The 14,618-nt window shown below is 40.2% G+C and overlaps 2 protein-coding genes across 3 annotated transcripts; both read right to left on the reverse strand.

The window, feature by feature from the left end:
* Positions 1-893: 893 nt before the first annotated feature.
* On the reverse strand, positions 894-6,234 carry gcat (glycine C-acetyltransferase). The gene is made up of 9 exons (XM_042087693.1): positions 5,959-6,234; positions 5,292-5,422; positions 4,446-4,547; positions 3,612-3,758; positions 3,239-3,393; positions 2,961-3,043; positions 2,578-2,749; positions 1,515-1,636; positions 894-1,262 (listed from the first exon to the last, which is right to left on the reverse strand). Exons 1-9 carry the CDS (start codon positions 6,176-6,178, stop codon positions 1,111-1,113), a joined length of 1,284 nt encoding a protein of 427 aa, XP_041943627.1. The 5' UTR covers positions 6,179-6,234; the 3' UTR covers positions 894-1,110.
* A 925-nt stretch (positions 6,235-7,159) lies between these two features.
* On the reverse strand, positions 7,160-14,377 carry tom1 (target of myb1 membrane trafficking protein). 2 transcript variants are annotated; one of them, XM_042087687.1, is made up of 16 exons: positions 14,243-14,377; positions 12,872-12,956; positions 12,630-12,708; positions 12,323-12,472; positions 11,957-12,091; positions 11,667-11,810; positions 10,931-11,047; positions 10,540-10,673; positions 10,384-10,423; positions 10,153-10,276; positions 9,986-10,046; positions 9,774-9,834; positions 9,219-9,287; positions 8,707-8,766; positions 8,460-8,499; positions 7,160-8,362 (listed from the first exon to the last, which is right to left on the reverse strand). In XM_042087687.1, the coding sequence occupies exons 1-16, from the start codon at positions 14,292-14,294 to the stop codon at positions 8,265-8,267; spliced, it is 1,449 nt and encodes a 482-aa protein (XP_041943621.1). In that variant the 5' UTR covers positions 14,295-14,377; the 3' UTR covers positions 7,160-8,264. The 2 variants fall into 2 exon arrangements, with proteins under 2 accessions (XP_041943621.1, XP_041943622.1); XM_042087688.1 differs by lacking the exon at positions 9,219-9,287.
* Between the last annotated feature and the right edge of the window lie 241 nt (positions 14,378-14,618).

A 14,618-nucleotide genomic window follows, 5' to 3' on the forward strand; every position in this document is an offset into this window, starting at 1 on the left:
ATTTCACAGCATAACCTACTGAACGAAGAAAAAAGATTAGCTGTCCTTTTGTATAAAAACTGTATCCCTTCTATATCTGCTCCAGAAGTGTGGGGGATTGCACTGGAATAGCCTAGTTTTGCCATTTATCTTCTTTGTTCACTTTGCCATTTGTATTTCTGATGATACAGGGCTTTGTCAGTGCAGAGGGCAGTATAGCTGTGTGTGGATGTGAAATTTGAGAGATATTATTAAAAAAAAAGATCTAGCTCAGACCACAAGGCCCATGAGTTGTATTAGAGCACAGCTGGTCCCTTGGCGTTTAGAGTGTGATCTGACCATTATAGAAATGTTCCTTAAGTGGAAGAGTCCAAAAGGTTCCTCCGTAAAGCCCCTAAAAAACTTGCATGAGGCCCCTTTGTGATTGAATGGGATTTTTGGGGTGGGGGGTGCCTCCAAAAGACATATGCCCAAGGGCCCCACAGAACCATCCAGTCTTGAGTCACTCTGAGCCCTTTTCCACCGACAGAGGTGGAAGAACTGGCTCTGTTCCTGTTCACAAACCACCATTTGAACTGTTCAGAGCATTTTAACCAAAAAAAAAAAACAGTTCAGAATTTGGCACTTTGGTTTAGAGCTGAAACCAAATTTTTTTTTTTTTTTTTTTTTTTCCTGCAAACAGTACTGTGCATAACATTCTACCATTCAGAGAGAATCAGGCCAAGGTTAAAAAAATTCTCAATGGACCGGTTTCAAGAACGCGTTCTCTGTTGCTCGAAAAAAAAAAGCCCTCAGAGCTTTTACAGTGTACTCTGGCCACTGATTTAAGGTTTAAAGGCTACTGGTCTTAATCCAGTATGGTACAGGTTGAAATTATGCATATGGAGAAGGAAGCATTAGATATGCTGACACAATTTGTTAACAAAAGTTATTTATTAAGCAATTTTTAAGGCAAATATAACACTCAATTGGCCTTTCATCATTGTAAACACTACCAGCTTTCTCCACGCAAAGTCTCTCCATCTATAAGATTAGCGTTTTCACGTCTGTCTGTAACAGTGGCAGCTGTACAAGCCACCCTTCCTGATTCCTGTAGCTGTAACAGTTGATGGCGTTCTAGTATTGCTGTGTTTATGAGATGACCCCATGCTTGCGGCCTGTCTGAATGAAGGCGTTCATGGTGCGGTCAATGTCCTCATCAGTGTGGGCTGCCGATATCTGGACACGAATACGGGCTTTTCCTTTGGGTACCACAGGGAAGGAAAATCCAATCACATATACACCTGAGCACAGAAAGATGAGAGAGTGAGAAAGAAATATTACATTATCTAACCTTAAAGATCTAGGCATATGCACCCTGCTGTTCATGGTCAGATAAACATAATTAAATTAGTTTTACAAAGCAATTGATAGATTATGGTTGAAGTTGTATCTACGCTTTGCAGTAAACAGGATACATACAGGGATGACGATCCAAATAAAAAAAATAAAATAAAAATATTTGAAACATTTCAGATCAGTAGTTGACTCCTCACCTAGCTTCAGCATGTCATCAGCCATCAACGAAGCTAGCCGTGCATCGCCTAACATCACAGGGCAAATAGGATGGGCAGCTCCAGAAATGGTGAAGCCAGCTTGGGTCATAGCATTCCTGAACCTGTGGAAATCGAAAGTGGTTTCAACACATTCATGAAGAACACTAATATGTAATTTTCTATTGTTCTTCTGTCATGTGTTTGGCTTGTTTAACCAGTCAAGCTCCTTAAAAAGGTTTAACGATATTCTAGTTATGTTTGTTTATTTTTGAGCCAAAACTAGTAGTCTTTTAGCCTGCCACCTCATAATGAACAAAACAGACTACTACCAACCATGTGGGTAACAACAACTATCCGATTTTAAATGTTTTACTGATACAAAGTTAATACAGAGGAAAGTGCATTGTATACAGACATTTGTAATAGCGGTACCTGATACTGAAGTCTAATGCAATAATAAAGTGCAGCAGTTCAAGAATGACCTGTAGATCATGTTGTCTACTATCTAGAAGTAGTTAACAAACAACATAACATGAATCCAATATCAACAAAGAACGGTGAATGGTGACTTCTATAACAAACCAAAACATCATATTATGCTCTACTGTAGAAAACAGAGTGATAAGTACATGTGTATTCTATTCTGTTACATATTTGTTGAACCAAATCTAATCAACAATGAAGTACAGCAGTTAAAGAATGACCTCTAGAATATGTTGGCTACTATCTAGAAGTACCGGTAGTTAGCAAACAAAATGACGTGGATCCAATATCACAAAGAAAGGTGAATGGTAGCTTCTCTAAGTAACCAAAACATTCTATTTCTAATCACTATACTGCAGATCCATGTCACTTTATAAAGAAAAGAGAGTGATAAGTAGGTTTGTATTTTGCTACATATTCATTGAAAAAACTCCTCTTTTTAGAACAAAGACAAAACACTGGGGTCTTATCGTCTTTCTGCAGAGAGATCAGGTCACCGTCTGAAACAGTTGCATAATCAGTGGTTGAGGCAGCTTTGGACACTCGCCACATCAGTTAAATTCCACCCCTGGAATCCTACCTCATGGTTTTGGCTGCCATGCTCTGAGCGATTTCATTGGACGCCAAGAGCAGGTCCACGGCTCGGGTGGCACAGGCCACCACAGGCGGGGGAAGAGAGTTGGAGAAAAGGTATGGGCGTGAACGCTGCCTGAGAAGGTCAATTAAAGGTTTGGGTCCCACGGTGTACCCACCTAAAGAATAAAAATATCCAACATAACATTTTTTTTATTTACAGTGATACAAGATCTTTAACAGGAGAGGATATTAAATTGTACTGGGATGCAAAATTAATCATCTTCTGGTGAGGGAGTTAATATGATCATGTAAAGCCTTCATGATGCCCCCTTTTGTGAAACATGTCTGTGTAAAACATGACATTAATGGGCTATCTGATCCACTCACCAGCCGCTCCACCCAGGGCTTTCCCCAGGGTTGAGTTGACAATGTGTACGCGGTCCATGACTCCCAGTAGCTCATCTGTACCTCTGCAAAATCAGACAACAAAAAACACTAAACTCCCTTTCCTGCAAACAGACAAGCTCAACTTGGCAAACTATATTATTAGTAGAGGTAGTATTTTAATATAAGCACTAGATGACTGATTAAAATAACAATCTTTTGCAGTTTACATCCTTGTCATGACATTAACTGCTTTATCAAACACTGACTGTGCCACCTACCTGCCCCTAGGGCCCAGGAAACCTGTGGCATGGCACTCATCAATAAAGACCATGGCTCCATACTGTTCTGCCAGGTCACAGATTCCTTGCAGTGGTGCCACATCCCCATCCATTGAGAACACACCATCAGTGACGACCAGACGCATGCGTGACGACTAGGGATTTTTGTTTTAAAAAAAGAGAGACATTTAAAGGACAGAATCATGACAGAATGTATCATTGAAATCAAACTCTCTTGACTGAACAACCCAAACCCTAATAATTTACAACTTTCATTTGGATTATATTCGGTGCTGTGTTTTGAAAGAAGTACATACCTTTATTTATCATTACCAGCAACAGTTATGTTAATAGGATGAAATAAAACATTTACCTGAGCCTCTTTGAGTTTAACCTCCAAGTCCTTCAGATCCATGTGTTTGTAGCGCATTCTCTTGGCTCGGCACAATCTGATGCCATCGATGATGGATGCATGGTTGAGTTCATCAGACAGCACAGCGTCATCAGGACCTAACAGCACCTGAGAAAAAGAAGAAAAAACATAATTTAAGCACACTGCCCTTACTGGCCTGCTGCCTAGAGACCAATGTGAGAAACACTATGAGAATATTGTATAATTTCAAATACACAGAGAGAGATATTAAATTCCTAGTGCTGTAAGTAGGGGATTTAACACAGTGGCCAATCAACAACCAAGCCTATTTACCGTCAAAAACAAAATCACTAACAAAACAGCCTTTGTGGGCAAAAAACATCACTAAAAGAACAGCCTTTGAGAGCATTTCAATGGGAGTATCAAGCAACCAACAAATACAGACCAATTCTTCGGTCATTCTATAATAGATCAAATGAGACCAATCACGCAACCTTCACCCCTATAACTGGTCAGTTAGAATTAATTCCTGCCTCTGTATCCTCATCCAGATCTAGATAATTATGATGGTGGATTGAGATATGGTAACCCTCTACCTAAAATTTGAAGTAAATCTGACTAGTGCATGTTATGTGGGTGGATACACACACACACACAACACACACACACACACACACAGACAAATGGAGAGAGCCGATTACAATACCCTCTCCCTCTGGGCAAGGGTAACAAAACAAACAAAAAAATTCACCATTTTGTGTTGTGTGGGAAGTCATGAGTCAATGAGCTATACAAAGAGGTCAGAGGGCTCAAACAGAGAATATTGGCCAGAACCTCAAAAAGTCCAGCGTTGGCGTCGAAACAGCTTGCATAGAGGATGCAGTCCTCTCTTTCATGAAACTGGGCAAGCTTCTTCTCCAGATCTTTGTGAATATCCTATAGGAAGGAATAGATAGATAAATGGATAGATACTTTATTAATTCCGATGGAAAAGTAGGCATCTGGTAGCTTAACAACATATACAAAACAAGAAAACACACACAAATAGTGAAAGTGCATTTTTAAAATGCAGTAGTATAGTGATAGCCTATCCACCAGAGTCAATAAAAAGAGCTGTTAAGATAATGGAGTATGTGCCAACATGTGCCAGGCAGTGCAATAATATGCTAGGAGACTATAGGCTTTATATTAAACCAGGCTGTGTAAATGGTGATTCCCATAAAAAGAGACCTACAGCAAAATTGTGATTGTACATAAAGGCCAATATAGCCTGTAGCGAATCTAATAGCATGTTAAAAGCAGAGAGGTAGTGTTATGCCCAGAGGTCATTGTCACCCTGCACTCTCTGAGATCTGTTGAAAAGCTGTATAGCCCAGGGAGGTGAATGACTTCTCAGCCTGTTGAGCAGGACAGTAAACGCAATCTGTTGGGGACATAACTGAGCTCTTTTTGTTTTTGGTCTGGTTTTTGACATCATATTCTCATTCAAATAGTGAATTAAACCATTTGAGAGCATTACCAATAAAACAAATTGACAAAAGTGTCTGTAGACCCAAATCAACACACAAAAAACATACGTCTCTACTGTGCACAAGACTTGTACTTGACAAATGTACTCGAATGTTTATAAATAATATTCATATACTGGGGATAACTTGACTGCTCATTTCAATTAGTTACCTGTGTGCCGCAGATGAATCTGACAGAACTTAGTCCGGCACCATACTTTTGTAAGGCCTCAATACCTGCCTTTACAACCTCTGGGTGACTGGACAAACCCAGATAGTTGTTTGCACAAAAGTTCAATATATCTGCGAACACAGAGATACATTAAAGGATACTTTAGAATTGGTGAATAGCAGGGTTACTGGCCTGAAACTGTAGTCACAACAATGCATAGCTGAAATTGTGTAGTTTAAGAGGGAGAGTTAACAAATAGGCTACTGTAACATCTGGGGGTGATGTGTGAGGATAGGCAAAAGAAGAATGACAAAGCCTTTCCTAATGTACAGTAGCATTATGATACCATAGCTCAAACAGGGAAGTTACTATAACTTAATTTCACGTTGATACACGTAATTACTCTTCATTCAAAACTTCAAAGCATATATGCTACTTGTACGAGAACAACGTTCACCACATGTCAACTGATAAAGCTGGTATTAACTATTTGGCTAGGTAGTTAGCCATGCACTTTCGGAAGACCTAACGACAGATGAACGTGAACATGGTTCAGAATTCAGACATGGCCACGTAGCCTAATACATGGCAAGTTCATTTCTTTCGAGATGACTCCAAATGCTCACTTGTTAGTAAGGCTAGGGCTGTTAGTTAGACTGTTGCTCACCGCCACGACTGCCATCCACGTAGATGTGTGGTCCCTGCTTGGAGGTGATCACTCGCTCTCCTTTCCAAGTGCCTGCCGCTCGGATTGAATCAAGTTCATGTTCCAACACAGAACGAGCTTCTGCAACAGCAGCATATCCCCGGCAGCTGTTTGTCGCTGAGGGTCGAAGAACAGCCCTCAAAGGGGTACTTATAACACGTACAGCTGATCGTAGCGGCATGCTTTCTTGTCTTTGACACAGACCCACAGTTGACAGAGGCAACGTAGCTGAGGCGTGGTTTATCGTGACAGCATGACGTCAGAGAGGATATGTAACTTTCATGGGCGTTACAAAGTCAACCAATGAAATCCGCCGGGTGTATCTGATTTTGTGCTTACACCTATGGCTTACACTCAGTGAACAAATAGAGGTCTACATCTCATGTCAGTCTGGTAACTGCCTCAGACTGTTTGGGATATTGGATGTTCATCCATATTTGCATTATGTAGAGGAACCTGAGTGAATGCAATTAACCACTGTGCAATTATTCCTTACAAAAAGTTGGTAATGGGCTATTCATATTAGTGAACACTGACCTTTACATTCAGTTTACGAGCAACAGCTCTGGTGGACATTCCTGCTGCCAACATGCCAATGCTCACTCCCCAAAACTTCGGTGGCATTGTGTTGTGTGATACAGTAAAGCTGCTTTTGCAGTGGACAGTTCAAGGCACATTAGTGGAATAATGACTTTTTAATCAGCATCTTTTAATGTCACTCCTGTAAGGTAGATGGATTATCTCTGCAAAGTTTATTTGCCCAGTAACATGTATTTGATACATTTGTTGTATCATTTGAGAGAAATAAGGCTTTTGTGTGCACAGAACAAATCTTATCGACGCTTCAATTCATGAAAAACAAAGTGTTGGGTTTAGATTTGTGTTTAGTATACTGTATATTATAAATAATAATAATCAGTACTGATTCATGATGAAAGCAATAACATACCTTTTGGAACTTTAAAGTATTTTATTAGCCTAGAAATCTAGTACTTTATTTGATTCTACATGACTTTCTCCTTCAATCCTGATGAAAGTTATTCCATCTGTAGTGTGGAACACCATATTGTTTATCCATATTTGCATTACTCTCATGGTAATCTGTGAAAGTGCCTTGTAAAATAGTAAATGCTTTACAAATCTGAAGAGAGTAACTCTGTAACAGGTTTCATTTGAACTTTAATATTTCTTCTTACCTTACATTTAAATGTACACATATACACATAGTACATGTAAAAAACAGTGTTCTGAGATTTTGAACAGCTGAGCAGTTATCAGCTACATTGCATCAGTGCAGTATAGAAGTCAGTGACACAACAGTTTTTCAGTAGCTAAGAATAAGCTGACCTAATGCTGGTTGAGCTAAGTATGTCCCCTTAATTCGCCTGAGGTGTTCAGGTCTAAAACTGAAACTGCCATGATTAATGTCTTCATTGTAAACAACTTGCAAGTCAGGAATGTTATTACTCTTACTTCATATCTCATAAAATACATGTATAACTTTTAATTTTTCAGGTGTAGTGCTTTCATATAGTCTAAAAATATTATCTTCCTTCAAAAATGATCACCTCAGTAGAGTGCAATGTGCATGACAAATATGTACAGTAAACTCAATACAGAGTTTGTGCTTTTGTAACTTGAAAATTGGTCAAAGAAATGCTGGCTAGCACGTATCTCTGTAAAATATTAATATATAATGATCTACAACTTTCATATAAAAATATTAAAAGACTGAGCTCTCAGTTTTAAAGTAGCCTATACAGTTCATCTGAATGTATCTGAACTGAAATAGCAAGGTAAAGGTGAAAGGATGCATTCAGAATATAGGCCTAGTGTTCAGGGTGGGAGGATACATTCAGCACTCCCCAGACAACCATCTCATTATGCTAATTGGAGTAATGAGCCTAACCTGAAGGTGAAGGTAAGGGGTCATATCTAAAGTAGTGTAAAGGATTTGAGCCTTCAGTAAAGGGTCAGAGTTGAGAGACAATGCTCAATGTTAATGGAGAAATGTAAATAAATGCAACTGGAAACCATTTTACTTGATAATCAGCTGATGCAATGATAAGGTATGGCGATGTCTAGTCCTGAAACCTGAACATTTTCTACACACAGTTTTGAAATGACTGGCCGTGGTTGTTTGAAGTCACCCAGTTGGCCACAGTTTGTTGTGCAGGAGGTTATGTGAAATAACAGTTTTCAAAGCAGCAGTCAGGCCTTGGGAGGGTTGTATCTAATGACAGATTGTGGAAAGGAGACTCTGTAGATCAGCAGTTAGGCTGTGGGTTGCTTGGGTCTTGTGATGCTCTCACTGAAGGAAGACGGTCTGCTGCTCTTGCCCTTTCTGCCAGAAACCTGTCAAACTCTAGAGGAGATGGCGGGAGAGAGGACAATGAAGAAGCAGACACACAGTGTGATATAATGTGAAACACACAGGCAATGGTATAGGGAGTTCTACACACCCTCACTGGTTACGCCTTCAGAGTCTCCCATGTCCTCTTCCTGTATCATTTAAAATAAGATGGAAAATGGAAAAAGATTCCAGTTGTATTACATATATAACATAATATAAGAATTTGGCAAGATAAATTTCCTCAGATATGAGATCAGACAAGGATGAATAGTCATACAACTAAAAACAACAGATCACAAAGAAAGGGATATATACACAGAAAATGCATAAGGAGAGAGATAGACAGACTGACTTACATCATCAAATTCAAGCCATTTCTCAATGTCATCCATTGCTGTAGCCTGACTTACAGGAATCTATCAGCGAGAAGGAAGAAAAATTAGTCATTGGGTAGCAATTGGTCAATGCTGACTGTATGAACATTACACAATCTTGTCTTTTTAGAAAGCAATGTGATTTCCTGAAATGTCCTGAGAAGTGAATCCTGTTCCACACCCCAAACAGCCTCCCATTGAAGAGTAAGTGCAATCACAGATCAATTTCTCTGTAGGAGATGGAATAAAGTCTCCACCACCAGCCAAAACCCATAAACACCATGCAGAGGCCTATGAAGTTATCCACACACTGTTCCCGAGTGAAACGCAGAAGCGTGCATTAAAAAGAAGAAATGTCCCTTAAACAGAGCTTTCTGTGATTCCAACAAAGATGTCGTTCTCGCCTGAGCCAATGATTCCCAAAGGGTACAGTGAATTGGCAGAGGATAGCAAAAAAGCACGAGGACACGACCTTAAAGGCCGGTCAGACCCACCATTCCCTTTTCCATCATCCAATCAAACTGTGGAGAGGAGCTGAGGGGGATGGAGTCTGGGCTGTCACTCTTCACATGCAGTCCAATGAGAGCATTGTCACACAGACAAATAATGCAGTAAGATAAAAAAAAAAAAAAAAAAAAACATAAATGTCCAGTGAAACAAAGCTGTTTAATAATGCTATTATGGAATTACATACATACGTTACAAAAAAAAACCCCATCAGACTTAATTACTAAATTGCCTCTTTAGATTTAACTGAGAAGGATACTCTATTTGTTACTGAATTTGTTTTTATTTATGTCTATCCACTGGCAGTAGCATATTGTTATTTCCCACGGACAATTACATCTTATGCATCTCTACTCTTTATAACAACAATCTTGATTAAACACTGATAATGACTTGACTGATGCCCTGGGTGTTTCAGGGTGTACTAATTAAGGACAGAGTATGTTTGTGTTGTATGCAGGTTCAAGGTTAGGATGAGGCATCACATTCAGGTAGAAAATCTTCTTTCAAGAAGGTGACCAGGGGGAATGACAGATACTGACCGTTCCACTGTTGTTCCGTACACTGTTAGAGGCCTCAACTGCAGAATTGCCGAGGTGCTCACTGAAAGATATTCAAGATCTTCAAGTTATGAATGAATGTTTTACTTTTACCTGCAACGAAAATAATTCTTAATAGGCAAACACAGTCTTCATTCTTTTGCCACTTTTGTCTCAAGTGGTTGGAACACTTGCTCATATTCTGAATACTCTACCTGATTATCTGTTGGGTTCCAGTGTGATTCTGTCTGTGTGCTGATATAACTTCTTCTGTATCTACAGAGGAACCCAAAAAAACAACAATGTTGACACTATAAGACTTTAATGCTGGCACTGAGGACATGGTCATAGCATATGAAACAGCTGATGAAAGGGCACTTACGAAGAGTTGCCAGTTGGCTGCAAAGAGTGCTGATTGGTGGCTGTCTACAAGGCTTGAGTTCAGATGTACCAACCGATTGGTCAGAGGCTGGGTCGAAGTCTTTGAGGTTAGTATAGGTGGGGCACTGATGGATTTAAGAATCAGAATCCGAAACAGAAACAGAATCAGCAACAGGCAAAACAAGTTAAAACATATGCAGTTTGGTTTGTCGCGTGCAGATCCTCTCTTTACCTGCCGAGGGGTATTTGAGTGAGTGTAAAGTCTCTCAAACCTAGAACAGAAACTAGAGGTTAGGATCCCTGCTCTCTACCCATTGACATACAGTATATTGCTGTAAGTGTGGCTAAATTGGAAATCCACTGAAAGCAGAATATCTGTGCAGTTGACCTCCTGTATCGTGTGAAGGTGGTGTTGATTTCATCGTTGGTGACCAGCAGCTCCTCCACCAGCTTCTCCTCTGAGAGTCGTGGGATCAGCTCCACCAGTTTCTCCTGCATGTCTTTACACGTGCCATACAACTGCTGCAGACGCAAAGACACAGATCACGCAGATTACTCACAGGTTCAATCACATGCTTCATAAGGTATCATTTTAAAGAATACTTAAATTAGATCCTGATACAAACCACAGTGGCAAAAATATCCCATAATATTAATCAAATGTCCCATTTCACATAAATATCCCATAATATTAATCATGTCAGTTACAATGTGATAATACACGACCTAGATTGTAAATTCTTTTTCATGGTGAATAAAGTCTTATAAGGAGATCTCACCAGAAGCAGTTCTTTGTCGGACGGCTGAGCACACCCTGGATGCATTTGAGTCATCATGTCAGACATGACCGTCAGGTTGCCCTGCACCACCTGAATGTCCGACCTCAACCTCTTTAACTGAAAGATGGAGAATAGAATGTTCCTGTCTCAACAGATTCAACATCTACCAAAGTTTTATGGGATAATGATTTTATAATTATAAACAATTATGCCATTAATCATATTAATAATGACAAATCAATACTATAAAGGCAGTACTAGTACTTGAAAGTTATGCAACATACAACATAGGCACAACACAAGGCACAACACAACTCCTTCCAGAGTTTTTCAACCAGCATTCTATTTTAAGTTTCTGGGAAGACTACAATCAGAGGGGTCACACTTGAAACAGGGTGGAGTGCTGTTTGTTTCTAGTCACTGGACTCTGACGGCTAAACTCCTGTCAGCTATTCCAGCAGCCGTGAGAAACCAACATTTCTATAGCTGTGCAGTGTGTTATCAATCCACAGGGCTTTTTTACAACATACATACAACAAAATGAAGACTGTGTGCAAAACAGTAATAGCAAATAATGCTGCCGTGTGCAATAATGATTATACTGTCAGGAGGCAGTCAGACATGTCATTAGTCCATTCCTACAAATCACCATCTAGTCAGTCTATGCATCAGCTGGCAGTTTACTACGAAAGTACAAACCAGGAACAGTACGACACGTAATAAGAATTTTACAAACCTGCTGAGGTGAAAGTATGACGGGGTCATCTGGGTTTTGGTTCTGTGGGGGCTGAGACTGGGTGTGGTTGGGTGGCTGAGATGACGGCTTCGGAGAGCAGGGTGCAGAGCACACGGTGACAGGGGGGCGGGGATCTGTCACACTCTGGAAAGGGGAGACAAGACATGTCTGAGAATACTGATGGCTGTAGAACTGAAAGCTCTGGATGTTCATGCGCTGGATGATATTCAATTTATCTAACTTATCAGAAACATCTTCCTCTTATTTAAGTGGATTCATGAGCAACCTACCCTGGTGGGGGTGTGGATTGGAGGGAGAGCCTCCAGGTCACTGTTGGGGAACTCCAGGCCTTTTCTCCTGAGGTCTTCATAAACAGACACCACACCCGTCAGGTCGGGAGAGCTGCGGAATGCATCGGCCCACGCCTGTGGCACAGAAAGTTACAAAGTAAGGCCACAGCGCAGACACACACACACACACACCCTTAAACAGACACAGCCTTGAAAGAATCACACCCTGAGGAGGCACACACCCAAACATACATGCCTGATGATATATTTATCTTTTAAAATCACCTCCAGGGCAGAACAGACACAAACCGATCAGATACTATGAGTCTCCAAGTATGAGAGCTGACTGAATCAAGATATTCTTGCCTGTATGAGGCTGAGTACTCGGTCCTGCATCACCAAAGGAGGATTGTTCCTGGGCAAAATAGCTCGGACAAGAACCCCCTCTATGAACTCTCGGGTCGACACCAGAACATGGAATCTGTGGCCACAGTTCTTCACACATGCCTCCAGTACCTGAGTCCAGAAAAGCAGACTAAACCATCAGCTCTGTTTATTATGAATAGACATACAGATATTGTGCAAAGATGATATATTGATTTACTCAACAAAAAGTGTAAATAGGTTTAAAAAACAAAAAAGGAAAGAAAGAAATGTGTGATTATGCACTCACTGTTAATGCCAGCATAACTTCTTTGAAGTTCTTATTTCCCACAATCCTCTTTTTTATTGCTCTAACAGCATCTCTGGGTCTTAAGTAAAAAATAAAACCAATACCATCAACATCCACTGCCTCATCTACAGCACATGTATGCAGTACATATGTTATATACCATTGCTGTTAGGTAACAATAAATCCAAAATTGTAGATATAACAATGCAAACCGCCAATGGCACACAAGTCAGACAACGTACCCCTCTTCAGTTTCGTTGACAATGTCACAGATCTCCATATTGAGTGCCCAATCTTCTGATGGTAACGTTGAGCTGGTAGCATGCTCTATCGGGGGAGCATAAGCACAGCACACAAAGGAAGAACACACTCTGTGGTTGATTTTATTTCATGAGAAAAACAGAACAATACTAGGTTCAAGCGGTCATAAAATGCAGCTTTGCACAAAATTGCTGCATTAGTGTTTACATGGACTGCGTGATAGAGGGACTCCCGGCAACAGTGCAGTTTTGTCAATATGAGCTTTAGTCAACATTGTGGTTATGGTATGAAGTTACCATGACAAATACAAACAACCTTTGGAAAGTCCAGAAGCAAAAAGATGACATTGTAATGATAGATTAAAATTCAAATCAACCATGTCTGAGACTACACCTACTATGCACACAGCCAACTGTAGCCTACTCTAACTGCCAGTATTCCGTGGCCCAGTCAGGCTTTTGGACAGTAATGCTTATCTGTCTGCAGTTAACATCCATTGTTACCCTAACCTCTCATTTTATCCCACGTCCATGTGACAGTCAGCTGCTGTTGCCATTTTGGCACACATTCTGGCAAATTAAACTCATTCCATTCATTCACAAGGTACAGAGAGTGGTGTGGTGAGGGTATTTACCCCGAGCAACTAGGTTGGCCATCCTGCCTCACGTCAAGGCGAGAGGCCAAATAATCTTATCATCTCAAACCAACCTTTTTCCTATACACTTCTTCACTGCAATATTCAGGTTTTAAGCCCTAAACCAATCCTATTTGGAACATAAAATATTTGACAGAGCACATTTCAGAATATGTTTTACAGAACACATCCAGCAACAAAATGGCCTAGCCTGACAAATCTCTTTTCCAAACTAAAATATCGCAGCATCATTCCAATTGCATACAAGTTTAGGCCTACATCTAGGACTAGGTCACATCTAACTTCATTTTAATTTAGTACATGGGAAGTCCATGCAAGTTTTCGTCTCATATCTTCCGCCTATCACCAGCCGAGAAAATATCCATTTCACCAATCCAGTCGCGGATTAAGAAAAGTTAGGCCCGCCTCCGTATGTAGATGGCATACAGAAGGTGTCAGTCCAGACCGTAATCATTTATTGTACTGTCAATCTTGATTACTTAGGTACATTTCTTACGGTTCAAGATGTGCATATTTCAATCGATTTGGATGCACCTTTGTCCGTATCAACCAATGATAGACTTTATCCCGTGCACTAGTCTATAGAATTCATTCGAATGGAACAATAGTAGCCTAAACTGGTTACTTGGCTATGGCATCAGTGTAGTCGCCAATTTAGGTATTGCGCATTTAGAAGTTGTTAAAATGCCATAGTTACCTATTCGCTGCCCCACTGGTGTGGAAAAAGGATTTCCAATTAAAAACTCCATCGTCTTGTTAACCCTGACACCAGTGTCCTCGCTTCGGTCGCTCTGTAATGAACAGTCTGAGAGAGTTGAGTCGGCGTTGAAGAACGCAAACTAAACCCTGTTACGTCACCTGTTAAAGGGAAAGTTTCTTGTAGCCTACCGGGATGAAACTATTCGTGTATCGTCAAAGAGGATAGAATTGTTTTGTTATACAAACGAAAAGTTAAAATAGCCGATTATGTAAATCTTCGATAAAAGAAGATTGTTGTAGCCTGTGTTACGTCAAATCTATAGACTAAACTTATAGCTTTATTGTCTTAATTGGTAGCTGTATTTCCTTAACTT

Source organism: Alosa sapidissima, chromosome 3 (genome assembly GCF_018492685.1).
Source record: "Alosa sapidissima isolate fAloSap1 chromosome 3, fAloSap1.pri, whole genome shotgun sequence".
Lineage (NCBI taxonomy): Eukaryota > Metazoa > Chordata > Actinopteri > Clupeiformes > Clupeidae > Alosa > Alosa sapidissima.

What these genes read in the sequence shown, in the direction of transcription:
- tom1 (XM_042087687.1), bottom strand. Translation starts at nt 14,294, where the DNA reads ATGGAGTTTTTAATTGGAAATCCTTTTTCCACACCAGTGGGGCAGCGA. An exon ending in GGAACCCAACAGATAATCAG is followed by an intron (nt 9,835 to 9,985) that starts GTAGAGTATTCA and finishes AATATCTTTCAG; the next exon opens with TGAGCACCTCGGCAATTCTG. An exon ending in GGATGATGGAAAAGGGAATG is followed by an intron (nt 8,767 to 9,218) that starts GTGGGTCTGACC and finishes TCTCGCTGATAG; the next exon opens with ATTCCTGTAAGTCAGGCTAC.
- gcat (XM_042087693.1), bottom strand. Translation starts at nt 6,178, where the DNA reads ATGCCGCTACGATCAGCTGTACGTGTTATAAGTACCCCTTTGAGGGCT. An exon ending in CCAACGCTGGACTTTTTGAG is followed by an intron (nt 3,759 to 4,445) that starts GTTCTGGCCAAT and finishes TCTTTTTCTCAG; the next exon opens with GTGCTGTTAGGTCCTGATGA. An exon ending in ATGGCAGCCAAAACCATGAG is followed by an intron (nt 1,637 to 2,577) that starts GTAGGATTCCAG and finishes CGATTTCCACAG; the next exon opens with GTTCAGGAATGCTATGACCC.